Source organism: Nicotiana tabacum, chromosome 4, assembly GCF_000715075.1.
Source record: "Nicotiana tabacum cultivar K326 chromosome 4, ASM71507v2, whole genome shotgun sequence".
Classification (NCBI taxonomy): Eukaryota; Viridiplantae; Streptophyta; class Magnoliopsida; order Solanales; family Solanaceae; genus Nicotiana; species Nicotiana tabacum.
Genome location: NC_134083.1, coordinates 90,559,548 through 90,585,573, shown reverse-complemented (window position 1 = coordinate 90,585,573; position 26,026 = coordinate 90,559,548). Strand labels below are relative to the sequence as shown.

Here is a 26,026-nt window from a genome sequence, read left to right as displayed (position 1 = left end):
AACTGAACCCATAACATTCGACATGGAGTATAGATTTATATATAAAAACCTATTAAAATCTCAAGAAGTATTAGATTTGAACCCATAATTTTAACAATACAATGAGATTAATTCTAAAAAATTTAAAAGCTTAATCGATCAAAATTTAAATCTTAGATCCGTCTCTGGTGCAAAGAACTTGTCGGTATATACTTAAACTAGAAGTCGATACTACCTCCTTTTAAGTGAATGACACCAGAGGAGAAGATCTATAGGGCCCATCCCATTTGATAGAGGCATGTGCAGAAAATAGGTTTGAGCCTATTAGTCAAGGACTTGGGTGTCATTGTTTCCCGGGGACTATGAAAGAAGTTTGTGTGGGAGGATTTTTGGGCATTTCTCTTGTACTTTAATTTTGAGCTTGGAGACCAAGTTACGTTCCATTATAAATAGAGCACCATTTCATTCATTTTCAACACACCAAACACTGAGAACAAAAGCAATGTGAAGTATCACTGACAAGTTGTAATAAAATAGTCCGTAAGGAAAATAGAGAGTATGAGCGATATTGTAATAAGGTAGGAATATCAAAAATCGGTTATTTCGTCGAGTGTTTTAGTGGTCTTTGGAGTAGTTTACTCCGGCCTACTAAATATAACATTCCTTGCTATAGTGATATCAGTTGCTCATCCCGGGGTCATGGTGTTTTTCCCTATTCGGAAGAATTTTTCACGTAAAAATACTAGAGTCGTTGTCACTATTTTATTCTTGTTGAGTGTCATATCTTAGTGCTACATTAGCATTCCGTTTTTATTACCGTGAATATTATTTCTATCGGTTGTTTATTCCCAACAATAACCAATGTTTCTAAGGTTTGGTAATGTGTGTTCTTTGTACAATTCGTTGCTTATTGGTATCTAATTAGTTGGACGTTCCGTGGTTATTCGTCCTAGGCTCATCATCAAGAAGGCAAAGAACTTTCGCTCGACCGGCTAATTAGGCAATGTTGACCTTGACGATTCAGATTTCTTTCTCTATTGGACTAGCTATTCGACTGATCCATGTGAAATTTCAGTGTTAACAACTATACCTAGTAAGTCTTCACCCATGACCAACCACAACTGCTAATGTAATGCACCGCAGCTAGCTCACCAGCTCAATCGCGGACCGTTCCGGCACATTGTTGCGGAAAAAAGACCTACTTATGCTTCACTACTTCACACTTACTATTTTCTTCAATTTCTGCTACCCAACAGCCCCTGTAGTCCTTGCAAAATTAGAATTGGTTGCCAAATTTTCTCACAGACTACTGCGCAGACTTATTTTTGGCTTAAAAGGACAATGCACAGTCGGAATTCTTAATCTTCTTCATGTGTTAGACTGTTTAACACTACCCGAAGATTTTGTCTCGGTATCGTCCAGGCCAGTATATCACATTGAATTTGAAGGAGAATTATATCAACTCAGAATTTATCTTTCGTTCGATTCCATGGTTCAATCCTCGTGAAGAACAAATATATGTTTTAATTGCAAGGGTAGCAAGGCCGTCGCTACCGTCATATCCCATAGCAGTAATGTATTTCTATTCAAAAAAAAACTCATGGTCGGAAGATGACACACCAGTGGTAAGGTAAGTTAGCTTGTGGTTCAGTAAAATTATGAATGTTGAGAAATATCCACTACCGTTACGATAGAGGCTACACTTGACAGAAACAAAGACAAAAGTTAGATGTTTCCATGTATGAGTAAAAATAAGTAGTAATAACTTCCCAAGATGTACAATAATTGGGGAAGGGAGACCAATCCTTGGATGGTTACCTAGATAGTTTGAAATACAACCAACCTTTTCGAGAGGCTGAATATAGGAAGACGAAAGTAAAGGGCAAAACATATATAGAAATTAAAAAAGGGAGTGGTCAAGAAGTGTTGAGTTTGAAGAGCCCCTGCGTTACATTAATTTTCTCTACAAATATTTTATTTTTCTCTAGTTAATGATTGAGTATGAATCTCTAGAAAGAGGCCAGTTACTACAGCGGAGATCTATTATATTGGACTTTTATAACTTAAATATATACTAAACGGGAAAAAATCTAAAACATGCAGCTCATCTAATATTCTAGTCCCCTTTATATTTTATTTTCTTTTAAGAACTGCGTAAAATATATATGACTTCCAAGACGGCATGATAAAGATCTTTGCTTAAAGTTTCTTTTTTAAACACTAAAACAGCGAAAATGAACTACAAAATTTAGACAAATATTCGAGTATCTGAGAACCTATAAAATCATCAAACAATGCCAACGAGAAGCCTAACCATCTAATCTGGTAAATGATGATTGCATATACAATCTCACTCGAGAGATACAATCTAAAGTTAAAATTTAGCCTCACATATTGCTTTTGCAGAAGTAACCTCATTCCGGGAAATACTCAAATCGTAATTTCTCCCCGAGAGCGGTACCTTTAACCTAATCCAACGACATATTCTGCGACCAACACTCACTAACCGTACGTTCTTCCTGCCGGAAAATGGGAAGGCAATCAAGCTGCTTAAAAGAGTGATTCTGTAGCCACCGCCAACAGCTTTCGACTCCAGGGAAATTGTTTGCATTCTTGTGCATAAGAAACAAAAATCAACATTCCATCCGAAACATATAGTTGAGAGGAATAACCGGTGTGATATCATGAAGTGCCTATTTCGCGGCATTTCAATGCAGATTCAACTACTTTAACCTTCTTTGCATTTTCACTGTTCACCAGTGAGAGCTTTTCAAGTGATGCTTTAAGCAGTGACATTTCATTTTCTTGAACATGGCTCTTTCTCCTCACTGATAATTGTCGCTGTTCATTTGATCGATTGGCCTGTGGAGAATGTGTGAATCTTTTCAACCTGGCATTTACTGCTTCTATAGAAGAGCGCAGAGCATCCAACTCCACTCCCCTATATCTGTCTGCATTACACAAAACAGAAGTCAGTTCCATATAAGAGAAGGTTAAAGCCAGAAAAAGGTTAATACATAATTTCCCATTTACACGCCTTAAATAACAGGGTTTCCTTTACACAACTAATATGTAAAATTATGTAGCTAAGACCACCCCCCAGATGGCCTAAGACCATTTCGTCTCAGGAAGTGGATTACATGGGCCACCCATAGAGTGACCTGTGTCGAAAATTAAACAAAAAAATACTGAAAATCCCCCAACCCACCCACCCCATTTACACGCCTTAAATAACAGGGTTTCCTTTACACAACTAATATGTAAAATTATGTAGCTAAGACCACCCCCCAGATGGCCTAAGACCATTTCGTCTCAGGAAGTGGATTACATGGGCCACCCATAGAGTGACCTGTGTCGAAAATTAAACAAAAAAATACTGAAAATCCCCCAACCCACCCACCCCAGTCTCCGTCCCACTACTCGACCACCATTACAGACCTCTCTGTATGTTCCATTCCGAAACACTTGCTTCCTCTCACAGACACTACAGCCACTATCTAAACAAGCAAATTTAGTTGTGCTATTGATCTACATTCAGCTGCAAAACCCATTAATCCAAGAAAAAAGAAAAACCCCAGCAGGCAACCTCCCCAGGTGGGCTTCGGCAAAAGGAAAAGAAAACACCATCTCCTCTCTGTTACATCCTTAACTGCAGCAAAAACAACCCATTCAGCCATATAAAAAAAAAGTTTACAGCTCCTTGCACGACCAACCATTTTCTGTAACCGAACAAGGCATGGGAAAATAGTTCATATCTTATTCCATGAAGCAGAATTCTAACTATGGAAAGAATCAAAAAAGGAAAATCTTATAGATCTGCTATCAAATCCCTAAAATCATGCTATCATGTATATTACAAGGAATATGACAACATTCATTCTACCATGAATGTAGAATCCCTACAATTATACTATCATGTCTATTACAAGGAATATGACTACATTCATTCTTTAACACTCCCCTCAAGCTGGAGCATAGATATTGATCTTGCCCAGTTTGTTACAAAGGTAATCAACTCTAGTTCCATTCAATGCCTTGGGGAACAAATCAGCTAGTTGCTCTCATGTCTTCACGTCGCCAGTGGAAATCAAGTTTTCCTGAATCTTCTCAGGAATAAAATGACAGTCGACCTCAATATGTTTAGTTCTTTCATGATACACCGGATTTGAGGCAATATGAAGAGCAGCTTGATTATCACACTAGAATTTTGCTTGTGTATGATGTTTCAACCCAATTTCAGTTAAAAGATGATGTATCCACATAATCTCGGACGTAGACTGTGACATAGCTCTATACTCGGATTCTGCACTGGACCGAGATACAACATTTTGCTTCTTACTCCTCCATTATACCAGGTTCCCTCCAACAAAGACACAATAACCTGTAGATCTAGTATCGATTTTGGATCCAGTCCAGTCAGCAGTTCAGTCAGCATCTGCGAAACACTCGACACGAGTATAGTCGTGATTGCTATATAATATTCCAAGTCCAGAAGCTCCTTTCAAGTAACATAGAATATGTTCCAAGGATTCCCAATGTTTGACCGTAGGTGCGGACATGAATTGGCTAACAACACTCACACCAAAAGCAATATCTGGACGAGTCACAATGAGATAGTTCAACTTCCCAACTAATTTCCTATCTCTCTGGATCATCAAAAGAATCGACGTCATCTTTCATAAGATGTACATTAGGAACCATTGGAATACTGCAGGGTTTGGCTACCAACTTTTCGGTTTCTGCAATTAGAGACAGAAGAATTCCCTTCTTGCTTCTATTCACTTCTGCTCCCAAAAAGTATTTCAACTGGCCCAAATCCTTCGTATGGAACTTAGTATGCACGAAAGGCTTGACGGAAGAGATCCCCGCATAGTCACTTCCTGTGATAACAATTCATCAACATATACAACAACGAGAATAGTGTCATGATTGCCGATAAAAGACTGCGTGATCACACTTGCTCATTCTCAGCCCAAACTACTGAACTACCTCACTGAACTTGCCAAACCAAGCTCGAGGACTCTGCTTCAAGCCATACAAGGACTTCTTCAAATGACTAGACTATCCCATACTCCCCCTCCCCCTGAGCAACAAAACCGGGTGGTTGCTCCATATACACTTCTTCCTGAAGATCACCATGAATGAATGCATTCTTGATATCCAACTGATGTAAAGGCCAATTCTCTGAAGCAGATAGAGAAATAAATAAGCGGACAGAAGTGAGTTAGGCAACCGGGGAGAAGGTATCAGAATAATCCACCCCATAAGTTTGAACATACTCTTTAGCCACAAGTCTAGCCTTAAGTCTCGCCACGCAACCATCTGGATTCACTTTAACTGTGAAGACCCACTTACATCCCACTGGTTTTCTTTCCCTTGGGTAAGTCCACCAAATCTCATGTGTGGTTATCCTCTAAGGCATGTATTTCCTCAAGCATTGCATCAGACCATTCGGGATGATCAAAGCCTCTTTTTCACTATTTTAGGTACCGAGATGGAGTCCAGAAAGGCAATCATAGATCAAGATGCAGAGTACAGGCGGTCATAGGAAACAAAATTAGCAATGGAATATGTGGATTTGTAAGTACGTATACCTTTGCGAAGAACTGTTGCGGGACGTGTCATTTGTCTCTCGCCTCCGCGAGTAGACTTGAACAATTGGTGGTCCTGCAAACACGGTTGGAGCAGATGCTGAAGGCACAATAGCTTAATAGAAGAACTAGGAGCCCCCTGATTTGTAGAAATGGGAGGTGCATAGAAGAATGGTGTAGTCTCTGAAAATACCACATCAGTCGACACCAGATATTTGCCCCTTCCGAAAACACACTTCAATGCCTTAGGATCCAACTTGATAACAGAGGATCGAACATCTCAAACATAACATGTGCATCCTAACACCTTAGGTTCCACCAGAAATAATGACTTGTTTGAAAAAAGAATATTGTAAGGCAGATTACCACCAAGCACCGTAGATGGCATGCGATTAATCAAAAAACAAGTCGTACAGACTGCATCAACCCAGAACTGTTTAGGAACCTTCATTTGAAATAAAAGTGCCCGAGTTGTCTCAAGTAGATGCATATTCTTCCTCTCAGCACCTCCATTTTGAAAGGGTGTATCAACACATGAAGATTACTGTAGTATACCATGTTGTTTCATGTACGACCGAAATAACTCTGACATGTATTCTTTAGTGTTATCACTCCTTAGAATACATACCGAAGCATTAAATTGAGTTTTGACTTCAGCACAGAAGGCAGAAAAGTGAGTAAACACTTCAGAGCGGTTCATAAAGTAAATCTAAGTTGGGCGAGAAAAATCATCTACAAAAGTGACAAAATACTTATTGCCCAATTTTGGAAACAACTGGACATGGTCCCCAAACATCAAAATGAACTAACTCAAAAGCCGACTCGACTCACTTATTAACCCTTGGACTTAACGAGATGCGATGGTGTTTTGCCAATCGACACGACTCACAATGCAATGAAGAAATATCTTAAAACTGAGGACAAAGCTTCTTCAACAAAGGTAGAGAGGGATGTCTCAATCGACAATGTGTTTCAAAGGGAGACACAACACTGCAGCATGAAATAGACCGTGGCTCCCATTCATCAAGGATGTAGAGATCACCAGATAAATATCCTTTACCAATAACCTGTTTTGTTGTAAGATCTAGAAACAAACAATGATCAGGAAAGAATGGGACACAACAATTAAGGTCTTTGGTGATTTTACTAACAGAAACCAAATTGAAGGCCAAGTTTGGTAGACTTAATACAAATGACAAGGTAATAGAACAGTCCCAGATCCAACACTGCTACAAGTTGATCCATAGCTAGAGTAACCGAAGAGGGTGCTTTGTGTGAGCAAAAGCTAGAAAAAATATTTGGATTACCTGTCATGTGATTTGTGGCACCTGAATCAATCACTCATTTATTTGAAGAGGTGATAAGCCAAGTTTCATTTGATCCAACAAAAGTAGTAACTGAAGAAGATTCCTTAACTGATAACTGATATTGAAGGAATTTTAGAAACTCATCTGAGACCAAAATTGTTGGACTTGGAGCCGTAGCAACATTAGCTTCATTTTTCCTTTGGTTTCTTAAAACAAAATTCCAACAGCCGCACCAATAAAGATTGCCCAAGAAATCAGCAAACAAAAAGGTCGCAAACAGAACTTTGTGATAAAGTCACCCACAGATCAGAGAATCGATTTGAATCAAAGATGAGAGTGCAAACAGCAATTACCAACACATGGTCATGATTCCACGAAGCAGAGAACTAAATATATCAAAAATAAGAGAACTATCAAATCAAGGTGCCGAATCAGAGAACAAATACCAACTGAATCAGAGAACACAAGCAGGTAGCCAAAAACTCACTGGAAAATTCTCCACTAAACTTCAGTCGACCCTAGGAGGAAAGAAAGTTTTGAAAACCAGAAGACCTCGCCGGAAACTAAGAATTACGCCGGAAAACTGGTTGAAAACTACTTGTACAGTGAAAGTGATCGGAAAATCATAAAAATAATGGGTTTAGGTCGTAATAGCTAAACAAAACCATCACCGAAAAAAGAACAGAAGTGACTGCTGGAGTCATTGACCGGAGTTTCTCACCATGGCTCTGATACCATGTAACAAGACAAGGTATGGGAAAATAGTTCATATCTTATTCCATGAAGCAATCTGTATATACAAATATACATGTGCAGAGAATTCTAACTATGGAAAGAATTAAAAAAGGGAAAATCCTATTCTGTTATCAAATCCCTAATATCATGCTATCATGTATATTACAAGGAATATGACTACATTCATTCTACCATGAAAGTAGAATCCCTACAATTATGCTATCATGTATATTACAAGGAATATGACTACATTCATTCTGTAACAACCTTTAACCGCCAACCATCGACCACTCTCCCGCCAATCTCCATTTTCTCTAATCTCACTCACCTCACAATTTCTCTACCACCAGTCTCACCTCAGCTTCACCCAAAAAGAAAGAGAAAAAACCCAACAGCTACACCCAACGCCAGCCAACACCTCTCCTCGACTCCAGCAAATGCATTAAAATGGTCTGAGGTGGGGCTGGTCAAGGTCTTGGAGGTAGCGTTGTGGCGGAGAAGAAAACGGGTGTTGTCACTGGTGGTGGAGGTAGTGTAAGTGGTGGTGGTGGAGGTAGTGTAGATTGAGATGGGGGTGGAGGTGGAAAAGAAAAACGAAAGAAAGAAAGAAAATGAAAAATAAAAAGAATTTAGACCATAGGATTGTTTGAATTGATCTGGACAGTTGATTTTATAGCAGTTTTTCTTTTTTCAATTTAAAGCTCTTCACGCCCTCGAAAATATTGAAATATATGCGCCTGACTCTGACACGTCTCCAAATTGTGGGGAAGTCGCTGCGGAATTTTTCAAGTTAAGTTTTGTAAAGGGAACCTCGTCTTTTAAGGCGCGTAACCAGAAAATTAAATGAGTAGCTCTTTTTCGGGCTTATAGGTTAGCTCCTGTTACGGATGCTTCTAGAGCATCAGAGAGTTGGTAAAGACAGTCTTTTGGCCATATGCAGAAGACACAACATATTTACAAGCATTATACTGTTTTTTACGGTAATGATAAGTCAGAGTTCACAATAAACCAAATAAAACTACATTAAGCATTAGCATTAGAGAAGCAAATACCAAGTTCAGACTTGAACTCTCGTTCAGCTTTTGATAGAGATCTCTTGTGTGCTGCAGGCAGGTGTCGCAGGCTTTGCAAGCGCTCTTCTAGCTTACTGTGAAACTGAACTGCATGCTCAATACGATCCTCTATCTTTTCCTGTTTCCTTTCAACTTCCAAAATCTTCTGCTGTGCTTTGTGCAATCGAGAGTGCTGGTCATCGATGATCTTCTTTACATGAGGTGCATGATGCTGAAGTTCAAAGTACACCTGATAAAAGAAGAAAAGTACCATGTATCATCAAACTAAGAGACCAGTCTAGTGTCAAAAGAACTGAAAAGGAGGGAAGAAAACAAGATTATCTTCTGATTTTGACCCAAGTGAGAAATGAGGAGGAAGAGGGCGTCAAATCAAAGTATTAAATTCCTCCTCTTCAAAACACACACTTCTGAGATTTAAAATAAACATCTTCAGAGAATAGGGAGATTAACAATACCATCAAAACAAGCAGAAGAACTGCTACCAAATTAAATAAATAAAATAATGTCTTTTCAAGCAATTTTTTAATTAAATAAATCAATTAAAAAAAAATGCGCGCGCGCGCGCGGCCGGGGGGGGGGGGGGGGGTTGCTCCGCAGAAACGAAGTAGCATCCAACAGATGCACCTGATCATCTACCTAAAGCTACATCCTGGGTACAAGATGGTCTGCACATGTCATTTAGGAACAGAAGATTATTTGCACAATAATCTTTTCATCCAATCAAATTGCAAAACAGAATTCCAGTGAATAATTATAAAAAATAGATGATTTTGAGAATGAAATACTACAGGCATCACGAACAATCTTTTTTTCCCTAGAAGGTAAGGTGACTATTGATGTATGTAGCACCCAGGGACTGCTAGATCACAAAATCCATTTACAGATGATGCCCGGAAAAAACAAATTACAGATGATGCAGTTTCCATCATTAGCTATGGAGGGAGCTGATAAATTCAATATGATCCGAGTATCATTTACTAGCTCAAGTATTAACATAGACAGAAGTGCTTTAGTTGATACACTACAGTCCTCTTTCTTTCAAACCATATCCTCCTCTCCTATAGCACCCAGATTATGGAAAGAGGGATTAAATTCCACAATTTTCTGATTCTCTAAGACTCATATGGGTTCTCTTCCCTTTCAAACGGCTGAAAATGTTCCTGGGAATGCCAATTTACTGTGGAATAGATTCAAGAAAAGGTTCCAAAGGTCCCAAGGAACTGGATAATCAAGGGCTAACTGATTCTGCCACATTTTAACATACTTGCATGTGGCAACATCTCTTTTAGCTAGGGTGTCTTGCATGAGACATGCTTCATTTAAGGCTAGCTCTCCAGCCCAAACAAGCCAGTGCATGCCTTTCACCTTGCCTCCCTCCACAGTCCACACGAGGAGGAATTTTGTTTTCCATAGTCCAAGATGTACTTAGGAAAGAGAGGGAAAGTGTAAGAGCAAAGCCACCTAGGAATTGGATTTGAGTGTAATTGGGTGTAATTACACAGTTTGACATATTTGTTTAGCCAGGTAATTACTTGGTCAGCTGTCAGCATGGATTTTGGTGTAATTGGAGACACTCCAATTCTCAAGGGGGGTGAGAATTGGTGGTAATTACGCTGTGTAATTACAAGGTTACTTTTTAATTCCTTTATAACATTTTGTTTCCATTATTTTAATTTTACTTTTTATTTTATTTTTACTTTTTAATTTCTTTTTTAATTTTAAAATATATTTTCTTTGTATATTATTTATCTTTTATTTCTCTACGTTTACTTCTTGTGATTCCATGTAATTGCTCGTATATTTTATTTCTTATTTGTTTTATTTTCTTCATTTTGCGTAACTGCGTTATTATTCTAGTTTTTGAAACTACATCTCCTAATATTAGAAATAATAAATCATTAACAAACATGGCATATAATGAGTGATGTCATTAAAGTAGAATTTCGTTGTTGAATGAGATTATAAACTTATTATGTTTCTTATTCTTAAGTTGTCTTGGACCCTATTTTTATTATGTTGGAATTTGACATATGTTAAAGTGTTTTTTTGTGGGATTTTGAAATTGTGTTATATTTATGGTTCCAATTTACTTGTTTTAGTAGTATTGTGTCATGACCCGTCACATCATCATGCCACGTAGGTGCCATTTGGCACATATCAATGCCATGTGGAAGCTTACATATGAAATAGACTAGCACGTGGGAAGGTTCTAGAAAAATATGGAGATTCTCATGGAAGACTAGCACGTGGGAAGATTCTAGAGAAATATGGAGATTCTCATGGAAGACCTTAGAACCCTATAGAATTGCTAAGAAAGTCCTTAGAAGATTCTAGCTATGTAGAATATTCTGGAGAAAGGACTTACTTGTAAATAATAAGGGCCTTGTGTAATAATTATTATTTACTCACTAGCCCCTATGAAACTAGTATATAAAGAGGGTTATTCATTTGTAACTAACCAAGCAAAATAATCAAGTTCTCTTCAATAAAAAGCTTCCTTTGGCAAATTTCTCGTCTTTCTTATCTAACATTCCCTTAGCGATCTTGAGTATAGTATTTTAGGCTGACTTGGCACAGCAAGATCGTGACCGAGTTGTGTAAGATCGTAAGCAAGTTGTGAAGTGCCGCACATGCGCTTAGTTCAAGACTAAGGGCGTGACAACGTGGTATCAGAGCAAAGGTTATGACTAAAGGAATGTTAGAAAGAATACAAGAAATTGCAAGAAGGAAGCTTTGTAGGGAACCATGGTCGGAATTACCAAGGGCGTGGTACTTACAAAAGGGACCAATGTGAAGGTCCTAAGAGAAAGCAGTATGGCGGTGCACGGGACGCACGCAAACTTACTTTGGAGGATGGACAAGTACTTTGAGGTAGTCAAGGAGGATGACGAAGTTGTTAAGGTACGCAAATACTTGACCGAGGTTGCCGTGTTATGGTGGCGTCGAAAGTGTACTGACATGGAGAAGGGGCTATGCAAGATTGAGACGTGGGAGCAGTTCAAGAAGGAGTTGAAGAAGCAATTCTACCCGATGAATGTGGTGTACGAGGCTAGGCGGAAGCTAAGAGAGCTCCGACAGACGGCCACGATTCGGGAGTATGTGCGCGAGTTCACTACCGTAATGCTGCAAATCATGTCATTGTCCAAGGAAGATTCCCTCTTCTACTTCATGGATGGGTTGCAAAATTGGGTAAAGCAGGAGTTAAGAAGACATCAAGTAGCCAACATGGACGAGGCCATAGGGGTAGCCGAGTTGCTCGTTGACTTCAAGATGGAGCCTGCCAAGAAGGCAATGCTGAGAGAGGTAGGGGAGATCATGACAAGGACAACGGGAAAGGCATAGCCGAGGTACACAAGGGCAATGGCAAGGGGCCATCCCATAATGGACTGGGGTCCAAGCGAAACGGCAAGGGGCCAGAAAACGGTAGCGAGTACGTGCCTATGGGAGGGTGCTACTTCTGTAAAGGATCACATCGGGCAAGTGAATGCCCGGATTTGGGCAGGCTTGCAGCAATGATCGGGAACTTTGCTCAAGCACACCAGGGTGACACAAGAGGGACCGCCTGTATTGGGGGGATGCGCTTGGAATCTAAGCCGAAAGTAGGGGATTCCAAAGCCTATCTTGGCGCCAAGCAAATGGAGAATGGTGGTAGCAAGAAACGTTGGGCAGACATTGTTGAAGAGGATGGCGAGTTACAAAGTGATGGCACGCTATCGGACTTAGACGAAGCACCAAGCAGAGGGGTCAAGTTTGCCAGTAAAGTTGTGACCACGGAGGGCAGCCAAATAGGGAGTGGAAGCATGTACCCGATGCTTGAGAAGATGCTAGACTTGGTCGGGTCATGGGCAGATTCAGGCCAAGAGCAAGGAAAGGCATCCGATGGGCGGAGGATCGAGGCCATCATTGCTAGCCTTCCAAAGTACAAACAGGGCAAGAAGAAAGGTGACCAGTACCTTGTGACATGGGAAGGCGGACCGCTCCTTAGAGCATCATGGCTAATGGACAAAGATCTTCGGCGACACCAAGGCGAGGTGCGTGCGTACGTGTCAATGCTTTGTGCCGAGGGCAGCACAAAATTGGGTGGGGGAGAGTGTCATGACCCGCCACATCATCATGCCACGTAGGTGCCATTTGGCACATATCAATGCCAAGTGGAAGATTACATATGAAATAGACTAGCACATGTGGGAAGGTTCTAGAGAAATATAGAGATCTCTCATGGAAGACCTTAGAACCCTATGGAATTGCTAGGAAAGTCCTTAGAAGATTCTAGCTATGTAGAATATTCTAGAGAAGGGGCTTACTTGTAACGAATAAGAGCCTTGTGTAATAATTATTATTTACTCACTAGCCCCTATGAAACTAGTATATAAAGGGGGTTATTCATTTGTAACTCACCAAGCAAAATAATCAAGTTCTCTTCAATAAAAAGCTTCCTTTGGCAAATTTCTCGTCTTTCTTATCTAACATTCTCTTAGCGATCTTGAGTGTAGTATTTTAGGCTGACTTGGCACAGCAAGATCGTGATCGAGTTGTGCAAGATCGTAAGCAAGTTGTCAAGTGCCGCACGTGCGCTTAGTTCAAGACTAAGGACGTGACAATTGGCTTGTTATTTCACATTGCATGTTGTTCATTTTTTAGTTAGAATTGATAGATATTGTCAAACATTTGCAAATGTTATGATATTATATTTATAAATATTAATTTATTTTATCAAACATGTATTCCGTGATGTTCTTACAAAACGTATGTTTTTAGTTTTTATAATTAATTAAACTAAATATTATTAATTTGCAAAATATATATCAATTATTTTTACGATATTAGTTATAAATATATGATTACTAATTAGTGTACATTCAAGAAAAAATATGCATCTTAAATACCAAATCTAATATCATTTATACTTATAAAAAATTATTTATACGCATATATTTATTATATTAACTTTTAAGTTTTGATAATTATTTCATTTAAAATTTAATCTAACTGTGTAATTATACTTGTGCAACCAAACAACACGCTTGTAATTACACTGTAATAACGTTATGACAAACAAACAGGTCGTCGTAATTACTAGGTTGTGTAATTACTAGGCTGTGTAATTATTACCTAGTAATTACACCAATTCCAATTACCGGGTGGCTTTCCAAACAGACCCCAAGAGTTTTATTCCCTAATTTTACAGTGTACTAGCCACTGTTCTCTTGTAGCAAATACAGAGTGTCCTTGCCTCCATTCATCCAGTCCTTGTCTTCTAATCTATTAAGCAGATGCCGTAACCTCTCAATCTGAGTCCTTGCAGTTTCTCCTGAGCACCAGCTATTTTTTTCTCCGCGTCGTGCTATAAAATGCCTCTGGGTACACAGTCAAGATGTATAAATCTGGATATACATCTTTTAAGGTAGTGCCCAGTCCATGGGCCCATCCAAATGTTTTCCTGTTCATCACCCACTTTGAAGTGATGTTCATGAATTCTGGCCACAGGTTTCCAATGTGTTTCCATAAATCACATACGATGGAATTTGGACCAACTTTTTGTGCAGCAGCTGTCCATCACTCCATATTTGGTATTGATGATGTTCTCCCACGAGCATTATCTTTCTTAATAAATCTCTACAACCACTTAAATAATAGGCTTGTATTGTTAATGCCCAGATTTCTCACCTATAGATATCTTTGGCAGGATAACTTTTTCCCTCCTAATCAAGTAGAAATTTTTCTGATGCCCGTCACCTTCCCCTGAAAGTTCCTCTTTAGTCAATCTAGTTTCTCTAGAAGTTTTGGGGTAAGAAACAGTAACATCGTGTAGGTTGGCAGGCGACTGATCAGGGTCACTCTACCTCATAAGGGTAAATACTGCTTATTCTCTGCAGATAAGTCTCTTCTCAAACTTGTCAATGACTCCTTGCCATACAGCTGAAGTTTTACGGCTCACCCAAAACGCAATCCAAGTACGTTGAAGAGGATATGGTTATTTGTCACCTCATTCACTGAATATATGTAGCAACTGATCCAATTTATCTGATCCAGTACTTCAAAAGCTATTAGGACCACCTTCAAAATGCATCACTGGAGATTCACCCCACATAAATGCAGATTCCAGCATCCAATGAAAGTCTTCATCACCAGAATTAAAAAGGAAATGATTGAGAAGATCTCAGTGTCCAAGGCGCTTTGTGATTCAAACAGTTCTTCAGATTCTCCATTTAGGATTGGTTATATATGCAGTAAGAGATCCAACTTCCCATTTCTCATCATAGATATCAGAAAAGACCAATTTACATAATCATAATCCTTCTCCACATCCAATTTACAGACTATGCCTAGCAAAATTTACTTAATTCTCGCATCAAAGCATTCATCCGCCACCGAAGCAGCAACAGTTATTCGTGTATCCCTTTAACAAACTCCATCTGTGAGTTAGTAATCAGTTTCCCCATAGATACTTTCATTTTTTTAGACTGCAGCTTAGCAATAATTTTGAGTCAACTCTATGAAAGAAGCATTTATTTTCTTTTCAAATATATACCCCTGAGAAAGAACTTAGTTACTTCCATCATCTCAGCTTTTCCCCAGACCAGCACTTCAGAGAAGATGCCACGGAAAATTCATCAGGTCCAGGGACTTTCCCTCGCCCCCTTCACAACTACTGATTATTTGTTCTACCTCTTTTTCTACAAAGGCCTCTGTGACCAGTTGTTCTCCTCCTTGGAGGAAGGACGTAGTAATCGACAAAATGCTTCGAGGAGTTGAAAATCAGCATAAATCCGGAGATTCCCGAATAGGGCAACCTTTCGAACTGTTGCTGAATCCATGGGCAAGCAAGAGAGAACCAGGCGAACTGAAAGATCTTAATAGGCTCCACTTTCAGATCTTCTTTAAGAAGTTTCAACTTTCTTGCCAGTATGAAGTCAGCTCAGCCTTTAAACGTTGTACGAGTTGCACCAATTGCTTACAAGCAATCATCCTTGTCCAACCAGCTGTTTTATTTTAAAATATGACACATTCCTTTCCCAGTTACCACACGCCAACATAATGGATCTAGTCATTTCCCACATGCCTGTTGAGTAAAATCTCATGTTCATTGACTTTAGTTTACTGAAAGCAATTATGTCTGTGTGCCACTTTCTAACCAGCCTTTTCAGAATAGCCCCTTCCCCATTATCACATTCCAGCAGAATACCTTGATCTTCATCTGGACACTCAACAGACCTCCTACCCTTGCTTCAATCACCTTCATCCCCATAATTTATGAGGAACTCCAGCTTCTTTAGCTACCTCTGATCTCTTCGTCTTGAGCTCTTTCTGCTACTTTAAAAACCAGAGCCACACTTGGTTGTGCTCTCTTCCTCTCTATTCTCATGAACACGTCCATGGCTTCTTTTTCGAAACTCAGAAACTGCATTCCCAATTGCTTACTGAATGCTCTCTTTGACCCAGTTTGACACCTATTTCCACCCAGACTTCTCGATACATGCCGGTAAAATCAACAGTATTAACACCATCACAGGAATGTCAAAGATCTGAACCGCAATTGGTTCAGATTCCTCAAAGGTCCATATCAGGACCTCCATAGGCTCTGCTACCATGTCTCCTTCTTGCTAGGACCTTCGGAGAGTCCTCATTGACGAATTTTCCATGCTCTTTTCAATTCCACATTGTGATCCTCCTCAATTAGAGCAAGATTATTAGAGATTTGTGATAGCATAGGAGGTTCCAACAAGGCACTAATTCCACCTCTAGAACCATCGAGTCCACTATCTCTACCTATGTGTGTATATATTATCTCAAGTGACTGGGCATAAGCATATCAGGTTTAATTTGAGCTCTGCATTTTGTTTTGCAGGAGTCAGTATAGGCCTTACCATTCGGCTTGCTGCTTGCTATCCCAGCCTTTTTCTTATATTTACCCTTTTCCTTTTCTTTACTCTATTTTAATCTGGTTCATTACTCATCTCTCCAGTTTATCAGCTTTTCCTTTATTAAGAGTAAAAAAATGGGGAACTGTGTATCCCCGCTTTCATTTGTATGAAATTTTAAGAGATAGCAGGCCGTATACCTTAGGCCGGCATCTTGTTATGTTCATTTGCAACTTCCAACTTTTCAAAAGCTGGCCACAGGACCTCACCAGAGAACAGAGTTTGGCCATTGACTATCTCTGACCATGCTATTTTTTTTACAATGGCTTTTTCTCACTCTTATTGCGAACTCAACCCAAATTGGAATTTAGAGGATCCAATTCCCACCTCTATGTTAATGGTTGCAGAATCCTTTTCTCAATTTTCTTGCTCTAATTCTCACCTATCTGAAAGGGCGTTTCTCGAGTATCCAAACATAGAAATCCTTCGAATGTAGGTTCAATTGTTTCGAAAAAAAAAATTGATCCTTAAGTGATGCAGAACGACCACCAATCTGATCAGACTTGTTCTGATTCCTCTGTGTTCCAACTGCACGCGATAGTTGGAGACCACTGTTTGAAAAAAAGCCTCTTTCTTTCAATGAACCACTATCACCCATCATAATCCTCTTGACGGTTCGACCAACCCCTTCAGAAGCTAGTTTTAAGACATTACAGATCCACCTTACATTGTCTGTCCATCACCTCCTGCTCATAAATTTTCGTCGCCTCTCAATGAGTTCGAATCTTGCAAGCTTTTTCATTGTTATCGTTTGGCAACTCTTTAATCCAACAGCAGACGAAATTTTCCATTCCATTGTTACCTAAGTTATGTTCCAGTCTCATCCTCCTATACTAAGTTTAAGTTACTAAGAAAATCAATCCAAACGTAAATCCAAATTCACTTGCCAAAAGTTGCTAAAAGAGGATGTGAAGGGTGTGGATTGATGTGTTTTTAGGATTTCAGGATGGTTGATTTCAATTTCTGATCATTTAAAGATGGTTCAGAACTGTCTTATATTGTCGATTACTCGATTTGGAAAGATATTTTTGGTTTTTTGGAGTGTTGGAGACGGTGTATTGCCAAAAAACTAGAGAGAAAGATGAGTTTCTTTCTCCAGGCTCATCCTGTAACTTCAAAAAAATAGCATGATGAACATTCTAAAACTATGAAATACATGATACATCTATCAGGGCCAATAGAAGTTCAACTACAAAAAGCTACTCCAATATCCGAAAAAGAAAATGCACAATTTTGAGAAATTTTAAGAAATCAGACATGTCAAAGATAGTTAATGGTGGAACGCATTTTTAAACTGACAGAAAAATTAATTCATAAAAATGAATTGCCACCAGAACTTTCACTAGCACAAATAATAAGAGAGACAGACAGACAGACACAGACGCCCCACTGAAACCCCAAAAGAGCGGAAAATTTGAAGGATCAGATAGATAATAAGGCAAAATCTAACTTAAAAAGAGAAGTCCAGCAGGAAAAAGTCACAACTGCTATCAAGATTATAGCGTAACGACAGCACAAAGTTACCTTGTGGGCATATTCCACATAATTTTCATGAAAAAGCTTGAAATACTGATGAAGTGTTGATCGGCCTTCAATTGAATCAGCAGCAACGGAGCGTAAATGAGGCGATGAAGGAGGCAAAAGAACTACCCTGGGCCCGGTAAGGAGCTCTTTGCTTATGATAGTAGGAATATCTGTATCTTTTGGTCCCTCTGAGTCTCTGAGTTTGTCAACCTTATCAATAATTGGGGGAACCAGTGTATTCCAAGTCTCCATCTCCAACACTATACACTCGCTAGAAGGGGTAAGACCCACGATCCATGAATCTCCGAAAGAATCTGACAGAGCCAAGAAACCACAAAGTGGGGAGGCTGAGGATGCTTCTCCTTGGAAAGTGCTAAGAACGGGATGCACAGAGGGACTTCTCATCATGTCTTCTTTGCCACTACTCTGATTAGTAAAAGGCAAAAAGTGTAACACTACTGAATCAATTCCTCCATTGTGAAGGCAATATATTCTTTCTGAAATAAGGGGATCAACAAACATCAATATAACAGAACCGCTTCTTCTGGGCAGAGCTAAATCCACAATAGCCAGCCTCAAAAGAGGAGGTGGATGCCCCAACCATAAGGTATGATCAGGTGGCAGGTCAAGCTTCGAAATAGAGGTGTCACTGGACAATGACTCGCAAATCATTGCAAGGCCAACTATACTATCAGTTGAATCCAGACAAACCCGAGGTGGGCTACCGACCTTCCAAACCGGCTGTACTTCATCAGCTAAAGCATCAATTTGCAACTGGCCACCACTCCAAGCAGTTACGACAATAGAATCTTTGCTAACTAAATCATAAAGAAAACTGACAGCACGCCCTTCACAAACTGGAGGATGAACCGAGTCTTCTTCAACGCCGTGACTTACTTTACGTAAGGGCCCCTGCAAGTAAAGCCAGTGTTAAGAAGGTGATATATAGTTGGAAAGACAAACAAATTAGCTTTTCTTAAAAACGATTCCACCAAGAGATTAAGCCAGAGCAAATAAAGTGGCTTGCTTTGTAATCACTGGAAATAACTTCTTTTCCTTCATAGTGAGATAAGGAATAGTAGTGCAGCCAAACTTTGATGTTACCACGTGAAATTAAAATTTCACACAGATTTTTCACTTCAAGAAACAGGAAAAAAGGACAAAATAGTACTCATTTAAGCAAGATTATAGTAGTATTTATTTCAGCATAAAAAGAATAAGAGAGAACAGAAATGAGGCCCTCCACACGAAGACATAAAAGTTCAGTGGATTGCTTTTCCGAGGAGATACATGAAGAGAAGAATGGGAGCCATTTCCGTTGAAATACGGCCTTAATTTGTTTCACCGTGTTTTCCACTGCAATCTTTAGACTAAGGTTTATAAGACTTGTCCGAGTCGGCATCCTTCACCGATACACAAGCAACTGAGACAGAAAAAGAGTGTCTCATCCAACAAGACATTAGCCCATAAAATCAATACATTAGATAATAAGGACAGACGGAAAAGACTTTCTACTGTATCTTGCTTCTTGCTAGAGCAATCCAGCTAGAAAGCATTATGAGTACTTCTTCCTCCGTGTATGCTCAAATGAAAGGTAGAAAACTATTTTGTTCTCCCATATGAATCAGTATCAACCAATCTTCTGTTTTTAACAATACAATCGCTTACAGTATTCAACGGTGTCATGTTACTACAATCAGCAATCAGAGCCATTTTTTACCTCTTCCATATTAGCAGAACGATTAAAAATAAAAACGAGGTAAACATAGATGCATTCTTCCTTCATATCCTTAATCACTGAAAATCAAATTAATGTTGGTCTCTGAAGAAGTTCAAGGTATAAATGGTGCCCGATGAAGTCCAACTTATGACTGCTATATCTAAAATGCACGGTAAACATAATTAAAATATTAAAAAATAATATAGGATCCACTTTTTAAAAATAATATTTACATAAGTAGCCTGTTCCTGCTGTAAGGAAGGACAGCATGCTGCACAGCATATCAACTAGGGCAATCAAATCTGACAGTTCATATTCATGAATATTCACATATGGCATTGAATAACAAGAGAGAGAAAAAACAATTGATGAAAAATGAATCAAGTCATAATGCAAAAGAGATTAATAGCTTGTTTGGCCAAGCTGGAAAAATCAGCTTAATTTGAGAAGTGCTTTTCAAAAAAGTACTTTTGAAGAAAAACAGTTTATGTTTGGCTAATCAATTTGAAAAGCACTTTTGAACAATAATTTATGTTTGGCCAAGCTTTTCAAAAAGTACTTTTATGTGTCAAATTACATATAAGGACATGAAGAGATTTGCTTAATAGTTAATATTATATAAGTAGATAAATAATTACAAATATTTATTATTAAAGATAATAATTAAGTTTTTTATTTTATTTAAGTAAAATATAAAAATAAAATTGAAAAGTACTTTATTCTTTCAAGATAATTTAAATATATCAAAAAATCATCCAATAAATATGAAAGTTCAACCCAAAAGTCATTTTATATTACCTAATAGTTTAAACTAAGTAAGGTTATTTTGGTATATATAATATTTTGCAAAGGTTATTTTTGGTAAGAAGAAAAGTCAAAATTGCTTCTGCTTCCGGAGAGAATCTACTTTTTTCTGCTTCTTCAAAATTGCTTCTGCTTCTAGCCAAAAGCACTTTTTTTTCAAAAACAAAAACTTGGCCAAACACCTCAAATTGAGGAAAAAACACTTTTTTGAAAGAAAAAAAAACACTTTTGGCATGGTGAGAAGCTTGGCCAAAAAGGCTATAAATTCCCTTAACTTTTGCGATGGTTCTCATCCATCTAAGCAAGTCAAAGGGGGTATTGGCGGATATGGACCAGCTGGATATACTCAAGAACATAAGAACTGTTCGTTAGTAAAGTACCTGCAATGAGATTGACGCATCAAATAAAGCATAAGGCTGAGCTCTAAGCACAGAAGCATTTTCTGCATGAACTTCTTTCCGGGCTAGTTCAGGAAATGTTGCTTCCAACCAAGAGATTGCCAAATTTGAGTTTTTCACAGCTTTTGAATTCGATGATTTCAGACCAAACACATGCGCATCACTATATAACTCCAGTATAGATTCCCATTTGTACACACTGTTCAAATGGAAAGAATCTACTTTAGTGAGATCAAGTGAAATATTGCGACCTGCCTCTTGCATAGGCTAAAAATAGCAGACACAAGAAATAAGTAAAAACATTTTCAAATTAGAAGTCTTGAGGAAAAAATGAAACGAGAAATATGGGAGGGGAAATAATTCCTCTTGGGGGAAGACAATAGTCTATGAGATCTCTTATAAAGACAGACAAGCCTATCAAAAAAAAAAAAAATACTACCTATCAGCAGATCAATTTTACAACTGAGCAAGAATAAGAAAAGTCAGAAACATTATGGAAATATATTTTGTATAAAGACCTTTAAAAATAATTTCATATTACTTCACAACCATCAATTCAAAATTAAATTTCTCTGTCCATTGTTATCTCTGAACAAAAGCTTAAGATTAGCAGAACTGTGATCTTTGGTAAATTACCTTCCAAATGGAACAACAGGACATAGGATGTAAACTGAGCCATCACTAAACAAGACAAAAACCTGCAGAAAATAAAATAAAAACTCAACTTTACCACACAAATTTAGAGGGTGTTTGGATTTTTAAGCACTTTTCTAGTTTTTGTGGTGTTTGGGAATGATAAAAAGTGCTTAAAAGCACTTACTTTTAGGCATGAAAAGTACAAAAAAATAAAAAAAAGTTGGGTATTACCAACTTATGGCTTTTGGCTTTTAGTTTATAAGCTACTTTTTAAAAGCCAATCCAAACACCCTCTTAGTGACAGTAAAACCACTTGATCAATAACCACCGCTACCTGGAGATGTTAGATAATGGGCGTTAAATTTGCTTACCCTATATTTATTATTCGATCTATCTGGAAGTGTAAACCTTGTTCATTATATAGTTCTCACTAAAATATCGATACAGCTTTGAATCATAAACTATTACCATGCCATTCCTTTATTCTTATCATCCAACATATCCATATAGCTAAAAGATTATGAATCACTGATGAAGTCCAATCTATCAAGTCCCCAGAATTTGTCATCAGGGCATAATTACAGAATACCTGAGCATATAAGCACTAGGTCTACAGTATAACAGAGAAGTGTTAAAGAATGGAACTTACACTGAACCTGTCCCACAAATGATCACCCCCAAAAGAAAAATCGACGGGGCAGATTGATGTAGCATTGTGCGAACTGCCAGGCTCCACAGGCTGCAAATAATACTCCTGTTCTGGCTGACCAAGGGCCGACGACAGATCATAAACCCTGTATATGAAGAAACATCAGTAAATATAGCTCAATGTAATTTGTCGATAAAAAGAAATAACACATAATTCTCCAATCAGCAAGTGATTTAACATGCATCTGATATGTTAAGAAAGTCGTAGAGAATAAATTTAAAAAAATAAAAATAAAAGATGTCTCCACCACTGGATAACAAAAAGATCATGCCACACTGCAGTTCTACGTGCTCTGACAACTACAAGCCCCAAAAATAGTGATCATTTGCACATGCACACCCAGTGAGAAGTGAAGGGGAGAAGAAGTTACTGTCTAGGCAGTGTCGTTTTATGCAATAACATGGTTCCAATGAAACCAAGGTTTAGGCTCTAAATGTAAATGGATCCAATAACTGACGTTTTCTTGGACTTTGTCAGCTCTCTAGTTTTGTAGCACTTAATAGTAAATGAGCTGTCAAACTCACTTCTTTTGTTACTTTTTGCATCTTCTTGAAGCCTTTTATGATATATTCTACTTACTTCATCAAAAAAAAAAAATCTATCAACTTGTACTACTGCAAATGAAAGAGCATCATCACTTTGTCTTAATGAGCAACCATATGGGTGAAATTACTGACAGCTCATTTCCTAAAGTAAGGTTGTTGTCCTTGTTCATCTTCAATCTTTGGGATTTGTTGCTACTTCTGAACATTTTTCAGCTCACCATGCCCAAAAGGATCAGCAGTTGAACGAATATGCTAATGATGTATTGCATCTGACTTAGACAATTTAGAGAGCTCTCAGATGGCCACGAGTACATTTAGACTCGTGTAGCAGACCAAAAAACAGCATGGTGTTCTCCATAGCTCTCTGTTTTAGAAAGCCTACTTGTACAAATTAGGGAACAATTTAGTTTAGAGATATATCATTGACAGAAAAGCAAACATGACGGCATGCACCCAAAAGAAGAACAGAACAAACGGAAACCTCTTTCTGTTACTTCAAATACTCAATAGATGTTTCACAATCAATGTAGTTTAAGAAAGCCAATTTAATAACATGTTTTCTATGAAGAAGTCCTCGCCACAAGTCTTCTTTTTCTATGTGGAAGTGGCATATGTATTGACAGCTCCCGACAACCATGTAGCACTAAAACACCAAACAAAACCTTCCTCAACAGCCCTTCTTATTGCTTAGGCCTCAATCTCTCAAGGCTATGAGCATGCCACTGATCCTATAATCAGCACTTAAGGCTTTTGTCGGAAAACTAAGCTGGTGCTTTTTCTTCTAAGATTAATGAAGCTAGCTTGGCATACTTTTAGTTCCAATATACCATTCAAGATATGTTGGTGGTATTTGGTTTCAATAATTTGTGAGAATGCACGGGAGAAAAATCTATTATTCATCTTCTAAAGTGTTGCACAATGCCCTATTTATATACAGTGATTCAATAATAATATGTATCTACTTCCTTATGTGGGACACTATACATGACTAACTACTTAACACTCCCCCTCAAGCCGGTGCATATAAATCATATGTACCGAACTTGTTACAGATTTAACTAATACGAGAACCAGTAAAAGACTTGGTGAAAATATCTGCTAGCTGATCATTCGACTTCACAAACTTTGTAACAATATCTCCTGAGAGTATCTTTTCTGGAAATTACTGTTCATGCCGGAAAAATCACTGTTAACGCCAGAAAAATATAAAAGTGGTCGGAATTTGATTTAAATTGGATGGGTATGCTCGGATTTGCAAGGAGAAGACATTGTCCTGAAGAAGTTTTCCCAAATTATGACCGGAAACTGCCTCACGCGCCGACGCGTGGACGTCGAAGCTTCGCCGGAGAAATTCTTCCGACGGCGCGTGAGGGCGCGTGTGCCTTTTCTACCGGAGATCTTTTAAAGGATTGTTCGTTGAGCTCTGATCTACTTCCTGGTGGTGTTGGTTTTTGCACAACACTGACGGATAGTGGCTTTTTACTCGCGGCAGACCTGTGTTTGCCGGAAAAAGACTTCCGGTTAACTGATTTCTCTTCCCGGAGTCGCTAGAATTTATGCACAGCGATAAATCTCTCATGATTGCTCTGATACCATGTGAGAATACACGGGAGAAAAATCTATTATTCATCTTCTAAAGTGTTGTACAATGCCCTATTTATATAGGGTGATTCAATAATAATATGCATCTACTTCCCGATGTGGGACACTGTACATGACTAACTACTTAACATAATTAAACCTAGAGGGAGGTAGTATAGGCAGGCAGATAGGTACAGTATACCTTCCTCAACGGCTTTATCTCTTGCTACCCTCAATGTTATCAATAAATATAGGTTAAGAAAATTTTGCAGTGATTTCTGAATATAGCCATCTTGCTTACAAAGAAAAAAGGGTCAACCAGCAGAGAAAGTATGACTAACATGCAACTTGGGGAGTACTTGTATACCTGGCTAAGAAAGAGTTTAAGTCTTTAAGAGTAATCAAAGAAACTTCATTTTAATTAATTTATTTTTTTTAAAGCAAACTTCATTTTAAATTGAAACCTAGGCATTGCAAGGAGGTCAAATATTATGTAGGAATTTTACAAGAAATATGTCTTTATTCAGAATTCAAAAGTCAAAGACAAATTTGATTAATTTGATTATAGGAACTCATGAATAACAAAGCTTGTAGCATCTACTTTATACAAATAAAGAATTGTTCATAGTTAAGAATCACGTCATTTAAGCCCCCAAAAAAAAGTCAACAGTAAAGTAGGATTAATTTGATTATAGGAACTCGTGAATAACAAAGCTTATGGCATCTATTTTATACAAATAGAGAATTGTTAATAATAGTTAAGATTTCATGTCAGTTAAACTCCCAAAACATGAAGTAATAGTCAAAACTAACATTCCCAGAGCCCCTTCTCCTCTATCATAAAGAAATTCTTCTCTATATCCTTCATTCTCCTTCAAACTTGTCTATTGTCAGCCTATCTAATGGTTCATAAATACAGTTAAAGAAAATAAGTGAGGTCCTCCTGTACCTTAGTTTCAGTCCTGTTTGCACCCGAATATCCATTTAATTTGGTATCCATTAGAGAAACCGAACAACTAAACTGCTCCACAACTTCTTTGGTATACTCAGTACTTGAGCAGGAGCAGCTCACAGAACAAATGATTGGAAGCAACATGACTAGTAGTGTCTCTTCAGCAACATGAAGCAACACATCATTTGTAGCTTGGTAATTCGTTTTAAGTGCATAATAGTCTCTTTTAATATGGAAAACTCTCTTCCATTACTATTTATACTATCTTCCCCTATAATTAAATAATCTCTCATATTAGGATAGGATGTGTCTTGGAATGACTCGTACCTATAGGATGAGGGAATGAGCCATCTTGATGCCTCCTTCCTCGTCTCGAAACCAACCATGGCTTTTGTCCTTGAGGCATTCATATGCATTTCAAACGACCAGTAACCACTAAACAAATTGAAAATCTTAAAAAAGACTAATTGCTTAGATTATTTTAAGCAAAGTCTTTGTCAAGAAACACTAATTTACTATCCCAAGTCAGGGCAACCAGGACCATCTTAAC

General features: G+C 38.2%; 1 protein-coding gene across 3 annotated transcripts in view; it reads right to left on the bottom strand.

The window, feature by feature from the left end:
- Nucleotides 1-2,173: 2,173 nt before the first annotated feature.
- Nucleotides 2,174-26,026, bottom strand: part of LOC107779325 (nuclear pore complex protein NUP88) — a 28,216-nt gene continuing 4,363 nt past the window's right edge. The window contains exons 4-10 of one of the 3 annotated variants that reach the window (XM_075252182.1): nt 22,339-22,483; nt 21,690-21,751; nt 21,036-21,252; nt 18,861-19,043; nt 18,132-18,557; nt 8,665-8,914; nt 2,174-2,930 (exon numbers count right to left, since the gene is read on the bottom strand). In XM_075252182.1, coding sequence (XP_075108283.1) covers nt 2,662-2,930; nt 8,665-8,914; nt 18,132-18,557; nt 18,861-19,043; nt 21,036-21,252; nt 21,690-21,751; nt 22,339-22,483 — 1,552 coding nt within the window. In that variant the 3' untranslated portion in view covers nt 2,174-2,661. Of the gene's footprint in view, nt 2,931-8,664; nt 8,915-18,131; nt 19,044-21,035; nt 21,253-21,689; nt 21,752-22,338; nt 22,484-26,026 lie in introns of all 3 variants that reach the window. The other 2 variants (XM_075252181.1, XM_075252183.1) reach the window with 2 other exon arrangements.